The following is a 14,122-nucleotide window of genomic DNA, read 5'->3' as shown; positions in this document are numbered from 1 at the left end:
TAAAACAGTGCCATACATGAAACCAAATCAGTGCGAATTAAACTGCATGGTAAACACGACGGATGTTCTCAGCAAAGAATCCGGTATTTTTATCGCTGCTGTTGTGTTGTCGTGTTGGTGGTGTTGACCTGCCCCTATTGGACATCTTTTAAAAAGACCTTCATAGCTCATCGGATTCCTCCAGTCTAAATAAAGATTCCATTTATTTATTTAAAATGTTTTAAATAAAATTGTCCTGGCGTATGCCGCGTGGTTGGCGACGTGCGGTGCAGCTGGGAGTGGTTCCATGCCGCGTGGGCCGCCCTGCTTCTCCCCGAGCCGGACGCCGTGCTGCTGGAGCGCCGCGCCATGTGGCACAACCTCCTACCGCTCTTCATGTTCCTGCTCGCCGGCGCGGCTGTGCGCGCCGCCGCCCTCCTGGGCTCATGCGTCGTGCGACTCTCTGCCGCCGCGCTCGTCAGGGTGAAGCGGTATGGGCTGCTTTAAGAGTAACGGTGACGACGCTTCGCATCGCCATCTTCAATGTCCACCCAACAGTTGTAAATGGGTATGCCACAGTCCATCGGCTGGTCGTATGTGGTGGGGTAAAGTTTGGGTACTCTCTTTCTAAGATATCTGGCCAGTGTGGAAGCGTAGGCCAAAAATACCCTCTAGAAGGACTTCGTAGAGCTCTCTCTAGTGGAGGTCCTTCTACCAGCAATAGCAGGAAAGATACAATATCTGGGTTGTGCATTTACCAATGTCGCCACCCTGAGATTTGCAACTGTAATGCGCCACGCAGATGGGACGCATAACATTTTGTGGTATGCGTGACCTCTTGCCCCTCCCACGCACACCCTGCTCGCTCAAGCTCCACCCTCAACCTCCCTCACCCCGTAATCACGGTTATTGTTGCTGCAGGCCAAACGCGGACGTGATTCCGGGGGGGCTGCTGTCATCGCGCTGCGTGCCCGTGATGGCCATGGTGCTCGGGGTGGCGTGGTTGTTCTGCGGAGCTCTCGCCCTTTCTGTTACCGTCCTCCTGTGCTTGGCCAAGGTGGGCTTGCTCACCTGTGGAGACGTGCGGCGATGTCGTTGCAATTGTCTGTGGGAACCCGGAACCCTGGGTCTGAGGGGTGCTGTGCAGTGTATGTATGTATGTATGTTGAACTTCTTTTGCACCATACGTAGCCAACCATGTTCATCGAAGGTGCGGGGGGAAGGACGGCAAACCAAACACAAAAAGCAGTTCTAAAGAAATTAGTTTTCAATCTCGATTTAAAAATGCATGGCTCCCGGTGACTTTCTAATATCAGAAGAAAGAGCGTTCCAGACAGCCGCAGAAGCACATCTAAAACAACTTGACGGGCTGTTGGCCGCGAACAGGCCACTGTGACGTCATCTCCAAGTACACGACGTCACTGGCAAAATGTCCACTTGACCCTCTCAGCCCCATGGGAAGCTCGGAGATGCCCAAATTGGCCCCACGCTCAAAGAAGTTTTCACCCCACTGCTCAGTGCCTTTACCACCTGCACTGCCTACCAGTGCAGGTGGTAAAGGCACTGCGATTCCATCGTGCATTTCAGAGTTTGCTGGTTGCAATTGGGGAACACGTTTACTTGCAGGGCACATTTAATTGCTGCTGATAACTCGTAATCATTTGACAGTCTTATATATACATATGCGTTTTGAAACTCGTGAATCATTGGTGTGCGTTGCGTTGGCCTCTCGCAGGTCATCAGACTGCACGCAAAAGTGGCAGCCATGCGCTCTGCCCTCAACCTGGTAAGAATACCGTACCTGTGTGTGTGTGTGTACGTGTGCCCTTTTTTTCTACAATGTATCACTTGTGATACATCACTTGTGATACATTGCTCTCACTGAATCGGTAGCATAAATGCTGAAATCCTGTTTCACTATGGGATACATTTTGTCTTGAACAAGGCTTGGATTCCCGACATGTCCCATTATAAGCAGGCAAATGCAGCAACCATAAATTCCTCGTATTCAAATTGCACCGCATTCCTGTGCATGCCCCCATGTATGCAGTGTCTTGACATGTGCTCGCATTGAGTTTACAAATGTTTGTTAAATTTAACAATTGCTGATAGCGTATACATTTCCCAACGATATTGGTTCATTTAACAATCATAATATTATTTGCTAGAACTCGGGGCTTAAATTCCCACTGAATATTGTCTGGGTTGCTGGTAGACTGGCGGAGCAACGTGACTGGTAGCCATAGTGATAACGAGAGGTATACTGGATGTTGTGTCGGATATATTTTCCTGCTCACCAGCCCTGATAGGTCTAGCTGAAATGAATCCTTGATCGAACTCATCAACACAAATCGCTTGTTTTGAAACCTCGCCCATGAGCGAGTCTTTCCCATCACGGCCGCTGCTGTGCAATTTCCCACCCTCAGACGCCTGCGTCGTGTGCCGGAGAGACCCGCCCCAGCAAGGACGATCAGCAGGACCAGGGTGCAGAATCGAGCGAGAAAGAAGAAAAGCCTTTTGGCAACTCGGCCGATGGACCGCGGAAAAGGCCGGGTGCCGGATCGGCGGGAGATCGCACCGAGAGCAAAGCCGAGGCTTCTTCCCCCGGCGGTCGTGAGCGCCCCAGGAGTTACGATAACGCAGCCGGTGCGGGCGAAGCCGGGAATGAGGACGGGCTATCGAGAGGGAGCTCCCTGGCGGAGAGACTGGTGCGCGTGGCTTCTGACCGGCTCCACCTGCAGATGACGGCGCTGTCCTTGGTAGTGTGCGCGCTAGCGCTCACCGCACCCTCCCTCGTCTTTTGGTTGAAGCAGTTACGGTGAGTCAGCATCCACCACTTTGCCCACTTGCTGTCTCAAGAAAGGGACTGATTACCGTAACATTTTCCAGTGTATTAATACGCATAATTTTTTGTTTTTGCTTATTACCTGGTTCTACGGTTGTTTACATGAAACGCATGGCCATTTGTCAAAGCCGATACTGTGAAATGCTAAATTAATCATCTTTATAACCAGGTCAGCCTATTGAGACTGCGAGTCTTTTTCAAGGGAGATCTGGGCAATAAAAGCAGATCTAGTTAAACAAAAAAAATCAATACAATTGCAAACAAGTGTACAAATAAAATAATCAACCGTAGTTGGAAAACGTGAAGAAACGTGATGACGAGATGGGGTTTATCTATATTAATCTTCTATCGCGCCGTACGTAACCAACCGTGCTCATCGGAGGTGGCACCAATGCCATTGACTGAGATGACCTCTTTGGTGCCAACAGCGTCGACAGGAAGCTGCAGCCGGATCCATTCCGAACCGTTTCCGCCATCATCAGCCTTGTGCTCGTGCTGCTCATGGAATCCCGGGCAACGGCATTCCGAGAGAGGTGGGGAAATTAACGAACTGCAAAACCCTTAGTGCACGGGTCTGGGGGAACCCACAGCCTGCGGGCCAGATATAGCCCACAACTCCACTTCACTTCAAAACGGTATGCAGACAATATAATCCGTCACTGCGAGCGTCTTAGCTGCACGCATCAGGTAGCGAATGGGGAATATTTTAGACTTTGCAATTTGCTAATTTTAGAAAATTAGAAAAGGTTTCAGATTTGATCGTGCTCGGTCATTTCAGTCACTGCAGGGGCCTGCTGCGGTGACAGAAGTGACTGAGGTGTGTACCGTGTGGTTGCCCACCAAAGATATTAAAAGTCCTATATAGCTGTAAGGAAAGAAAAGATTTCTGACCCTGCTCTAGCACCACCACCTCCTGTCATTTGAGCCTTCATCGATTTACCTGGAACTAAGAATGAACTATTGTTTCCTATAAATCTCGCTTGATTCCACAAAGACTAACATCAGTGGTGAGTGATGTCTGGACGGTGCTGGGCCTCCCCTAGGTCCACTCAGCATCATATTAGTAGCTGGCACTTGAGAGACAAAAGCGGGAGCCATGGTGCTAGCCACTCCAGCCTACGTGTGCCGCGTCGGCCTTAATAGGTGTTCACCAACAATACTTGCCCCAACAATCTGTTTAAGCTACACGGGGGGGATATTTATCTTTGTCATTTCAGCAAGATGCTGCGGGTGGTGGCACGACTGCATCACCCCCTGGCGATCGGTGCTGCAGCGTTTGCTATGGCGCACATGCACCGCCTACCAGGCTTCATCGCCGCATCGCTCCTCCTCACTGCCGCCTGCTCCTTCTACTGACACCGGCAGCGTCGTGTACCCGCGTGTAGGTGTACGTGTGCGCGTGTGTATGTCAGGGGTGGGGAACCTTTAATTCCGTACAGCCTGTGGTAACATGAGGCCTCACTTCAAAACAGCCAACGAACGATATCTGTCCATCCCTCCAAGCATCTTAAGTGTTCAGATGCAGTGCCATAATTTTATTCAAGAGTGAGTTATTTACTAGCTGCAAGGGTTTACACAAACCAATTGCATACGATATATACAAATAAAACGCACAACTGTATTTTATAAAGTACAAAATGTTATGCTATTGCATTAAATTAGTATGTTTTATTGTATCACAATCGATGCATTCTTACACACATACTGTAGATGGCTGATTGTCAACAGTTGCTATAGGCGGTGGACTTTGACACTGCTGGCAAAGCACAAAAAGTTCGTTCTTCAATTATTATTTTGTATTCAGCACTGGGCCAACTCAATTGACGAGCTCAGGCTGCACATTCATGTTCTGTACAGTTATCTGTGTGGAGGCAGCTATATGTGTGTGTCCATTTTTTTCAGTTTCAGTATTTGGATGTGTAATGGTACACTTAGACATCCAGGTAGCATTTAGAGGTAGAGTGAACAGCTTGCAATTAGAAGGTTGCGAGATCATATCCCAATTGGTGGGGTTGACTCAGCCCATCAACAGTGGTTGTCCTATGGATACTCATTCCCATCATAGGAACGTGGAAATTTAAACCACTGGCTCAGGACTGTAACCAAGAGATGAGCTCCACCTCAATGCTGTGTGTGTATATATATACATAAGTCGGAAGGAACCACAGTGGAATCTAGCCCCAAGAACAAACAAGAGATTTAAGCCACATAAATTAATGTTACGGATATGTTTTTTTTTTATTTTGCACTGTATTCCTTTTATTGGTGGTTATTGAATGTCATCGTGACCATTTCTGTTTGCGTAGTTCGTGACTGCATCTTTGGTCATAGTCCCAGTGCTCAGCATTTCCGTGGTCCTAGCACTGTTTGCATGTTTACCAAATGCTGTGCGTGCGCGCGATTGTTATGTGCAATGAAAGGTGTGCGCCGGTCCTGTTTGCTGCGCGATTGCCCTTGAGCATTGAACACCGGCGTGACTCGTGTCATGGGTGTTTTGGTCGAGTGCAAAAAAACGATTGCTGAACAAGAGAGAAAGAGGATGCCGATGATATAAGTTGATTTTAATTATTTGCAGACGTAAAAAATTTCGTGCATAAAATCAAGTACGTGTGACACGTTTGTATGAACACACAAATTCATTAAAATATTTTGTAAAATGTTACTTTGCATTTTGGATTGGATTACGCAGATGTGAAAGGCGCACAAGTAATGTACGCGACGTACATTCTGTGGTTGAAGTGATTGGAACATTATTTAAGGGTTGAATTTATGTGCAAATATGATTAATTACACCAGATACAACTGAGATTTTTAAAAATATAAGTTTTATGTTTTAGACCTGTGCATAGAGTTACCACCTGTTCTTCCGAGGACAATAAAAGTCCAGGTTTTTGTCAGTTTAATAATACAAGATCAAAACAATGCATTTAAATGTGGATCTCCCTCTTCTGATATAATGGGATATAATGAGATGGCAACCGTAATTGACGTGCATACTCGCGTGCGTGCTTGTTGGAGGCGGCTCTGGTGCATCAGTGAGGCTCCGCACCCGTTGAGTCACGCTCGTAGTCGCGTCCGTACATCTCAGCCGTGATGAGTCCGTGCTCTGTGGCTGTCGCCGTCAGGAATCGTTCTCCTCCAGCGTCCCGTCTGAACGAGTCTGGCGCCTCAAGCCGCATTTCGCTCCCCAGAATGCAGGGGTATACGTGCTGCGTGCTGACAAGACAAAGATTCCCTGTATAGCCTTAACAGACTGTTGGGGCAAGTTCTGTTAGCGAGCACCTATTAAGGCCAGAACAGCACGCGAGGCGCACACACACATTCCCCGTGTACACTTTAACAGACTATCGGGGCAAGTGCACTCGTGAGCACCTGTTAGGGCTATAGTGGGGTTGTGTGGCCATTACCATGTTCCCAACGCTGATGTTTATTAAACCATAATAGGTACTCATTTAAGTTTGAGATTGTGCATTATATGTGACCTTTTGATAGCCTCTATTGTGGTATATTTTATAATGCAAGCCTGAACGCAAGTAACAATGCTATTTAATTTAGTGATTACAAAACACCCTTAATTTTAATCATGCACCAAATAATTTGATATTTTTCGTACCCTACCACAACGTGAGATTTGTATTCTCACTCCCAGTCTTCTTTTGGACATTAAGCAGGGTTTAATTTCATCTGGATTTAATCAGGTGCCGACTCCAGTTAAAAAAATTGCCCAGAAACTATGAAGTGGGAAATTAAGCACTGGTATTTGGGGCACCAATTTGAAAGAGGCCCCAGAACATACCTGAAGTTTCCGCGCAGTGTGAAGTCCACCAGCGTGCTGGCCTGCGTCACGGGCTGGCCACAGCTTGCCCGCTCCTCGCCCGAGCACCTCACCAGTGCGCACACCTGCGTGTAGTACCGGCCGTTGACGGTGTGCAAGCCGTCGAAGGCGCCGAGCGCGTACAGCTCCCGGGCATCGCCCGAGCAGCGAAAAGTCAGCCAGCAGCAGAGCTCACCATGGCAAACCTGCACCTCGCCCGCCGGCCCCTGCAGTGCCTTGAACGTGTAGTTGTCGTACATCATGCTCGCGTAAAACTCGTCGGCCATGCGGCTGCCACCAGACTGCCCTTCCCGCTTTACGAACGCCCCGCGGTTGTCAGCTCCCGCGAGTGGCACTGGTGCGCTCTCATTGTCACAGGTCCGGTCTTTTTTTTGTCGACCCTGTGGGGGCTTGCCGTTAAGCGTGTCCGGTCTTTCACCCACGACGTTTCTTGATGCAGAATTCTTCATCTCGCACGCAACTTCATCCGCCTTGCTTCCTTGCAAAGCTCCACCACGCATCGCCAAAGTGTCGTCTTCTCTCGTGCCATATGGGACGCCTGATTGGGCATCGGTCAGGACGTCGGAGAGCACGGGCAAATCGGCCACGAGCAGACGGCCCTCCTTGCTCTCCGCGTCGTAGCTGTACACCGTCACGTCGGGGCCGTACACACCGCTGCCCACCATGCCCTTCTCTGGATGGTGCTGGTTGGAGGCCATTAGGGTGACGTTGAGGCCATAAGCGAAGGCCCTCTGTATCTGCACGGACGTGAGCAGGGGCAGCTGGTCAATCCACGCCGTGGGGAAGGCGATGTGCCGGACGCCATGCTTTTCCACCAGCGCCACGGCCGGCTCGTAGAAGAGGATGTCGAAGCAGGTGATGAGGCCGATGCGCCCGGCGAAGGGCGTGTCGAAGATCGAGTACTCGACCTGGATAGGGGTGGCATCAAATTCGAGCGATGGGTACCCACGCTTTCTGTGGCGAGAAGGAACTAGCAAATGGTGATGGGGTTGTTGTTTTTTTAATCACAACTGTTGTGCACACCCTGAGAGGCCAAAAGTGCAAAGCGGGTAAGCAACAAAGTCGGTAATGTACATACATAAAGTACATTATGTATGTGGATTAACTGTAATAACCCAACTAATAATAGAGATCCATTGTAATTTCCAGAGGCGTAGCGAGGATATTTTGCGCCCGGGGACGAACTATAAAATTGGCGCCCCCCCCCCCCCCCGTTTAATCACATTTTCCTATTACATCGAATAAGGAATAACAATTTTAATTTTAATGAAACATTGTATTTAAAGAAGCAAATTTATAGAAATTATATTACATGGCTCACTCAGTCACTGTCGTAGACTCGTTGACATAGTCTACAAAAAATACATTTTTCTTGATTTCACTGTCGCAAACTGGTCAATCACGTAAACAAAATCAGTTTTTTCCAATGTTTCTCTTTCAACGCTAAGAAGAGCAAGATCGCTGAGACGATCTTGTCCCATTGAAGGTTTAGGTTGAGATGTAGATTTGTGCAGTAGTTTCAGGCTGCCGCGCCCGCCGCAATAAGTTATAATGTAACGTTGTAAGCCTCATTTTGGCGCCCCTTTACCTTGGCGCCCGGAGACATATGTACCCCCCTGCCCCCCCCTAGCTACGCCTCTGGTAATTTATATGACTTCATTGACCCCCCTCCCTCTGGGCTTTGCACCTGATTGGCTCACAAGTGACGACATCACATTTATTATCCCTCTTTAAGACCGAAACGAGGATTTCTCCACAATTCTGGCTGTTGCCTAATGAGGCTGGTTGTAAATACTGGCGAAACGTCGTACTCGAATTGTAAATGTTGTGGGCTTACTCTCCAACACACCGGTGTGCTGAACTAGTAACTCATTTGCACATTTTTCTTACGTGACAAACCTTCCTAATCGGCTGTGGTGGGTTTAGCAACACATTTACGCAATCTAATCCAAAAAATTTAATGGATAACATCGGTCGCGAAAGCCTACATGTTAATCTGACAACAGTGCTACTGACGTAATGGATAAGAGTTAGTTTGTTTCTTCAATTGAGCAAAGTTGAGCAGCAGCAGGAAATAATCAGAAAGAGAAGTGTTTTGACATGCAGTGTTGCGATTGAACACAGGACTGGACTGTTCTGGCTAAAATGAAACAATGTTTATAGCTTTCATCGACAAATCGCTACAAGAATTATTTTGGCACATCACATCCATCTCAGCTTTTTTGTTTACATTATTGTTATAGACCTGTTCAGACGACTATCAGAATATAGGGTACAAAAATGTTGTATTATGGATAGGCGTACCTTATATTCTAGTGGTAGTGCCTTACACCGATGCTACACGCATACCCTCTACAAACAACTGCTATACGCAATGCGTACGCTCTTATAAATAGTCTCTAAACCAAGCGACAGTAGCATTCTGACTGATTGTACCACTCCCTCTCCCAGCCCCGCTGACCGTGGGTGGAAAATCGAAGGCTTGCTCGAAGTACAGATTGTTCTTGCGATATCGCGCCACCAGGGTGCCTTCGCTGCTGAACGCCACGTTGGTGTTGAACTGGAAGCGACCGTCCGGCGGGCACCCCGTGTTGTGGTCCAGCGAGCAGGGCAGCACGTCGCCCATGTTGGCCACCACGTAGAGGCCCTCATCCCGAGCGATGCAGCTCAGGTTGCGAAGGACCTGGCCACACCGCACGTGCATCGGCACCGCCAGACCGCAACAGAGGTGTGACACAAGCGCATTTCTCTACGTGGAATTGTCGTAGCGAAGACCATTTGTATGACACCTTTTTAAAAAATGCACGCACAGTAGAGAAGGTCGTTTTGAGAACTGAGACAAGTAAATGAGATTTGGAAGGACATAACACTGGACAGGATGATGGACGAGAGAGGTGCAAAAATGCTAGGGAAAACGCATCCAACACGACAACAACCTTGACGATGGCTTGTGTTGTAATCGAAACGTCGTAGTTTTTTGTTATTTTCTTTGAACCTATCTATGTGACTTTACCGAAAGATCCAAGAATAGGACAACAACCGTGGAGATGGAGTAATGAGATAATTTAATGTGCAGGAGTGAGATTGATGCAGCTGCATGGGACCATGAGGGATAGCAACGGCGTGGTGAGGCATCATCCAGCAATGGAAAAACAATCGCTGATCATAAATTTAACCGTCTCTGGGTTTTCACCTGCAGATGACACATGCAGGTTAATGAAAATGCATGTAATGAGAATGAGAACAGCATGAGCCATTGCTAAACCACGCGCAGACTCAGGTTCCCGTGAGCAGCCGAATACATTTCATGCGTCCGTCTAGCATATTAATTCATGAGGTCACTGCCAGCGGATGATGAACTCAAACCACCCGCGTGAGTTTGGCATTTTGTGACCCAACAAACCTGGAGCCACGAGACGCTCCTGTTTACATGCACGCACGGTCTTGTAAGGTAAAAGTGGCCAAAGCAGAAATACATCTCGTCCACACCCATAAATGACACCACACCACCCCAATACTCCAGTCTCAGATCAATTTCACACACTCAACATCTTCAAGATCCTCCATTGACTTGCCCCCTCTCATCTCCTTTGCTGCCCCAGTCGTCTGGAACTCCCTTATCTCAGCTATCAGTGCTGTCGACTCCCTTTCTCTGTTGAATCCAGGCTCAAGATATTCCTTTTTTAAATCTTTCTCTCTACCTATGATTGCCTCTTTCTTAAAAATAAATATGGCCCACTCTTTCTGTACAGCATTTTGAGAGCAGGGGCAACATGTGGATTCTCTATAAATCCAAACAGTAATAGCAATGTACGATGTTAATAAGATCACCTCGGTGTTGGGGAATCGGTCCGGTTCGAGGCAGGGGTTCCAGATTATGGCAGCGGGGTCCGGCACGTGCTCCAGGTAAGGCAGGATGGAATCCCTCGTGAAGCCAAACCCGAAGAGTCCATATTCTGGGAAGACGATGATTTGGGCTCCCTGTCGAGAGCAGTGAATGTCAGACAAACAACTCCTGCCGGGTGGTTGGGCTGCCACAGAGGCGGTGGCGTAGCTGTCGAGGGGTGCAGGCGGTGCAATAGCATCCGGGGCGCAAGAGCCGGAGGGACCAAAGCTCTGGGCTACAAAGAGGAGGGTGCATTGGACAGGAGGATAAATTTCGTTCCTTGCACCAGAGCTCATGTCAACCACGCTATGACATTTTACAGAGCTTCACAAGTGCAAAAGCTCAAACATACTGCACATTGTTTTTTTATAATTTCAATTTAACTGATGTTGCTCAGATTTATGTTACTTTTGGATAAAATGTTTTGAAAGTTGTATTACGTTTTTTTGTATTCTAGATGAAATGTTTTAAATCAGTTACATTCCCCTCAAACATTTAAAATACGAAATTGAACACATTTTTGCATTTTTGAGGGTTTATATATAAAGAATGTTCAATGTATACAGAAGGAAAAAAACTATTTAATCATAATTTGCTGAAAACTCAACACAGGAAAAATGCTTCATAATATGATAATTGTATTTTATACTGAAGAAAATATTAACCTACCCCCAACTCTTACTTTGGGTCAACCTAACCGCTAAGTCTAGCGCTATTCGATGATGTTGAGTTAAAAAAAAATATCCACAAAATAGGAATTGCATCTTGTTATATTCTTTTGTAACATGTTTTGTTTTTATCGTGATGAGATAGAAAATATGGAATGTAGGCTCAAGTCAACGTTTCCTCGTTGTTCAGACAAGCAAATGGGTCAAGGACATCTCCGCTGGTAGCCAAGCACATGGTGGAAATTTCACATTCCCATGGCGTGGGCCACTCCATCTGCAGGGTGACCGCTGTTGGCTTTTCACAAAATAGTACTCATTTTAATAATTCTGGAAGATGATGGTTATGATAGGCTGTTATATCTCACCCAATATTGTGACTTTTTTTTACTGTATTATGATTGTTCGCCAAGCGCTCTAACCACAACTCCATACTAATACAAAATGCGCAAAAGACGATTAGTATCTATTTAATTATTTTTCATTTTCACAAGGTTAAAAACACTATTTATTATTACTATGCTAGATTAACGAAAGCCTGACTGATTCCACTATGTAACACAATTTTTGTTCCTGGGTACTAAGTGTTATTTTTTAAAATGCTTATGCCTAAAAAGTATAGACAATGGCTATTATTCCCCACAAACTTTGCTTTTGTGACCAGGACTTTATGTGAACGAAAGATACAAATGCACACGTTTTCTCATTGAAAATAGGAAAATTTCAAACTATTACTGTCTTGGTTACAAAAGCAAAGTTTGTGGGGAATAATAGCCATTTTCTGTACTTCTGAGGCGTAAGCAATTAGGAAATAACACTTACTACTCATGAACAAAATGTTTTTTTTGCTACAGTGTTCTCAACTATTTTACAGGCGCGTCCTGACAAGTTTTCTCAATAGAGGGCGACAAATTGCCGTGCTTCCCAATTAAGCATCGTTGCACGATGACACCGGAACACAATGGCCTAAATCTTCTATTTTGTTACGGTTAATACGCCCGAAAAAATAAACCGGGCGGCCCGTCCGAATCGAACCCCGAACCTCTGCAACAACGAGTGGCGAACGAGCTACCGCCGGTCCCTGTCATTGTCCACCGATTCTTAGTTTCTCCAAAGCACACAAAAGTGGTCGGTTCGCGAAGCGGTTCAGCTTGTCTCCCACCACCACCACCGACCACCTCCGTGCCCCGGGCACCGTCACCTTGTTCCGTGCGAGCTTCGCCTGCCGGGCCATCGCGGCCACGTTCATCCCCATGTGGACGAGGGCCTCCCGGCGACTCCGTGGCTCCGTGGGAGAGGGGCTGACCACGCTCACGAATTCCGACACGGCCGCGCGAAACCACGACCCACGGCCACCTCGGGGCCCTCCTCCATCGTCTCCTCTACCTGCCGCATCGTCTGGAGCAGCTCCTCGTCCCAAGGCGAGGAGCGCAGCGGTCACGAGGAGGAGGAGTGCGCGGTGGGACTGCCCAGAAGACATCACCGGCGCGCCTCCACGGGAGGGAGGCTTCAAGATAGCTGCTCGCTCTAAGTTGTATTTGGCCTACTCTTCCACGCGACTCCTTGTTTAACGCTGCAAGGGACTCGACCGCCACGGGGGACGGCGTTGCGTCGGGAGACTCAACGCCACCGGCTTTTATTCCTCATTTCTAGAGAGAGAGAGATCTTTATGGCAGCGCTGGGTGATTAGCGGCGTGTTTCACGTGTTCCTGACGGCGACGGGGGTCGGTGTCTGAAGGTCATTGTCTGGCCAAAGGTCACGCTCCGTCGTCGTCGCCGCGTGTTGGGTGACGAAGCGCGGCAAATAGAAATAGTTGTATTTTATTTGTCATGATAATTAGTTCACCGACGATCCCACTGACCTCAGACCTATATCCTCCAAACCCCCTTCTTTCAAGAATACTGTAGAGTACAAAAAAAGTTGGTAAAAATCAACGACTCTTCTTCATCGATGCCAATAACATTTTGAACTACAACCAATCGTGGTTTAGGTAATGATGCTGCCATTACTAACACCAATCGATTACTTCAACTCAGCTCTTGAATAAAAAAATATGCTTTGTGGGACCGTTTTCCTGGACCTTTCCCAAGCAGTCAACTGTGGATCACACTATAACTCTTAAATATCTCTCTCCTCACAACATTCCAAGGTTCAAATCGTATTAATAGAACACAGACATCGTGGCACAGCGGCAACATCTCCCCTTTCACTCCTGTTACTAAAGGGGGTTCCACGAGGCTATTTTTGCCATTGGTCCCTTGCTGTTCTCCATCTATGTCAATAACCTTGGTTCACGATATGGCTTGATTCTCACTTGCAGATGTAATTCATCCTGAATTGTTTCATCGAGAGCTCCATGTGACTTTGTGAGTGTTCACCTGTTGTTTGTTCTGCAGGGGGATTATCAGTTGGGAGCCAGTTTCCAGAACATTACTCTAAAAATCTTTCCGCTATGTCAGCCAGGTTTGTGCATACTGGCTCCCGTCCCATACAGATGACCTGGACAATAATTACTGGAATTAAAAGAGCTATAATGTAAAGAATGCTGGATTGCTGCCATTCTACCCGTCAATGTCACCATGAACAGCAATTCATCTACGGTACTTGCAATGGCAAGAAATGACCCCAATAACTTATCCATTGAAATTAAATTACATTTGAGAGTCTGGGTCTTAATTGTTTTTCCCATCAGGACAATTCATCTTTAGCTTACATTTTTCAAAATAATCATCAGCCATTATCAATCCGCTAGTGGATGAAGACCCCCCACCCCAAACCATGGCTAAATGCTTTAGGCATTTAAATACTGTACTGTATTATCCAGTTTTTTCTAAAACCTATCTTGAACCAGTGATCCAATTAAAATTATTGTCCATCTAACAAGGCCTGTACTCTTTCCTTCTCCCGCACC

At 47.1% G+C, this 14,122-nt stretch overlaps 2 protein-coding genes across 3 annotated transcripts in view; one reads left to right on the top strand and one right to left on the bottom strand.

Annotated features, from left to right (window-relative positions):
* PGAP1 (post-GPI attachment to proteins inositol deacylase 1) overlaps window positions 1-5,486 on the top strand; it is a 28,519-nt gene extending 23,033 nt beyond the window's left edge. The window contains exons 22-27 of the mRNA XM_078595102.1: window positions 273-470; window positions 901-1,036; window positions 1,715-1,765; window positions 2,406-2,797; window positions 3,253-3,357; window positions 4,042-5,486. Coding sequence (XP_078451228.1) covers window positions 273-470; window positions 901-1,036; window positions 1,715-1,765; window positions 2,406-2,797; window positions 3,253-3,357; window positions 4,042-4,180 — 1,021 coding nt within the window. The 3' untranslated portion in view covers window positions 4,181-5,486. The remainder of the gene's footprint in view (window positions 1-272; window positions 471-900; window positions 1,037-1,714; window positions 1,766-2,405; window positions 2,798-3,252; window positions 3,358-4,041) is intronic.
* BTD (biotinidase) lies at window positions 5,371-12,946 on the bottom strand. Of its 2 annotated transcripts, none has more exons than XM_078595106.1 (5): window positions 12,412-12,946; window positions 10,491-10,640; window positions 9,121-9,342; window positions 6,621-7,567; window positions 5,371-6,040 (listed from the first exon to the last, which is right to left on the bottom strand). In XM_078595106.1, the coding sequence occupies exons 1-5, from the start codon at window positions 12,688-12,690 to the stop codon at window positions 5,857-5,859; spliced, it is 1,782 nt and encodes a 593-aa protein (XP_078451232.1). In that variant the 5' UTR covers window positions 12,691-12,946; the 3' UTR covers window positions 5,371-5,856. The 2 variants fall into 2 exon arrangements, with proteins under 2 accessions (XP_078451232.1, XP_078451233.1); XM_078595107.1 differs by having other exon boundaries at window positions 12,597-12,946.
* Window positions 12,947-14,122: the final 1,176 nt, after the last annotated feature.

This window comes from Lampetra planeri, chromosome 1 (assembly GCF_965212315.1).
Source record: "Lampetra planeri chromosome 1, kcLamPlan1.2.h2, whole genome shotgun sequence".
NCBI classification, from domain to species: domain Eukaryota; kingdom Metazoa; phylum Chordata; class Hyperoartia; order Petromyzontiformes; family Petromyzontidae; genus Lampetra; species Lampetra planeri.
Note: the sequence above shows the minus strand (reverse complement) of the source record. Positions and strands in the feature narration are given on the sequence as shown.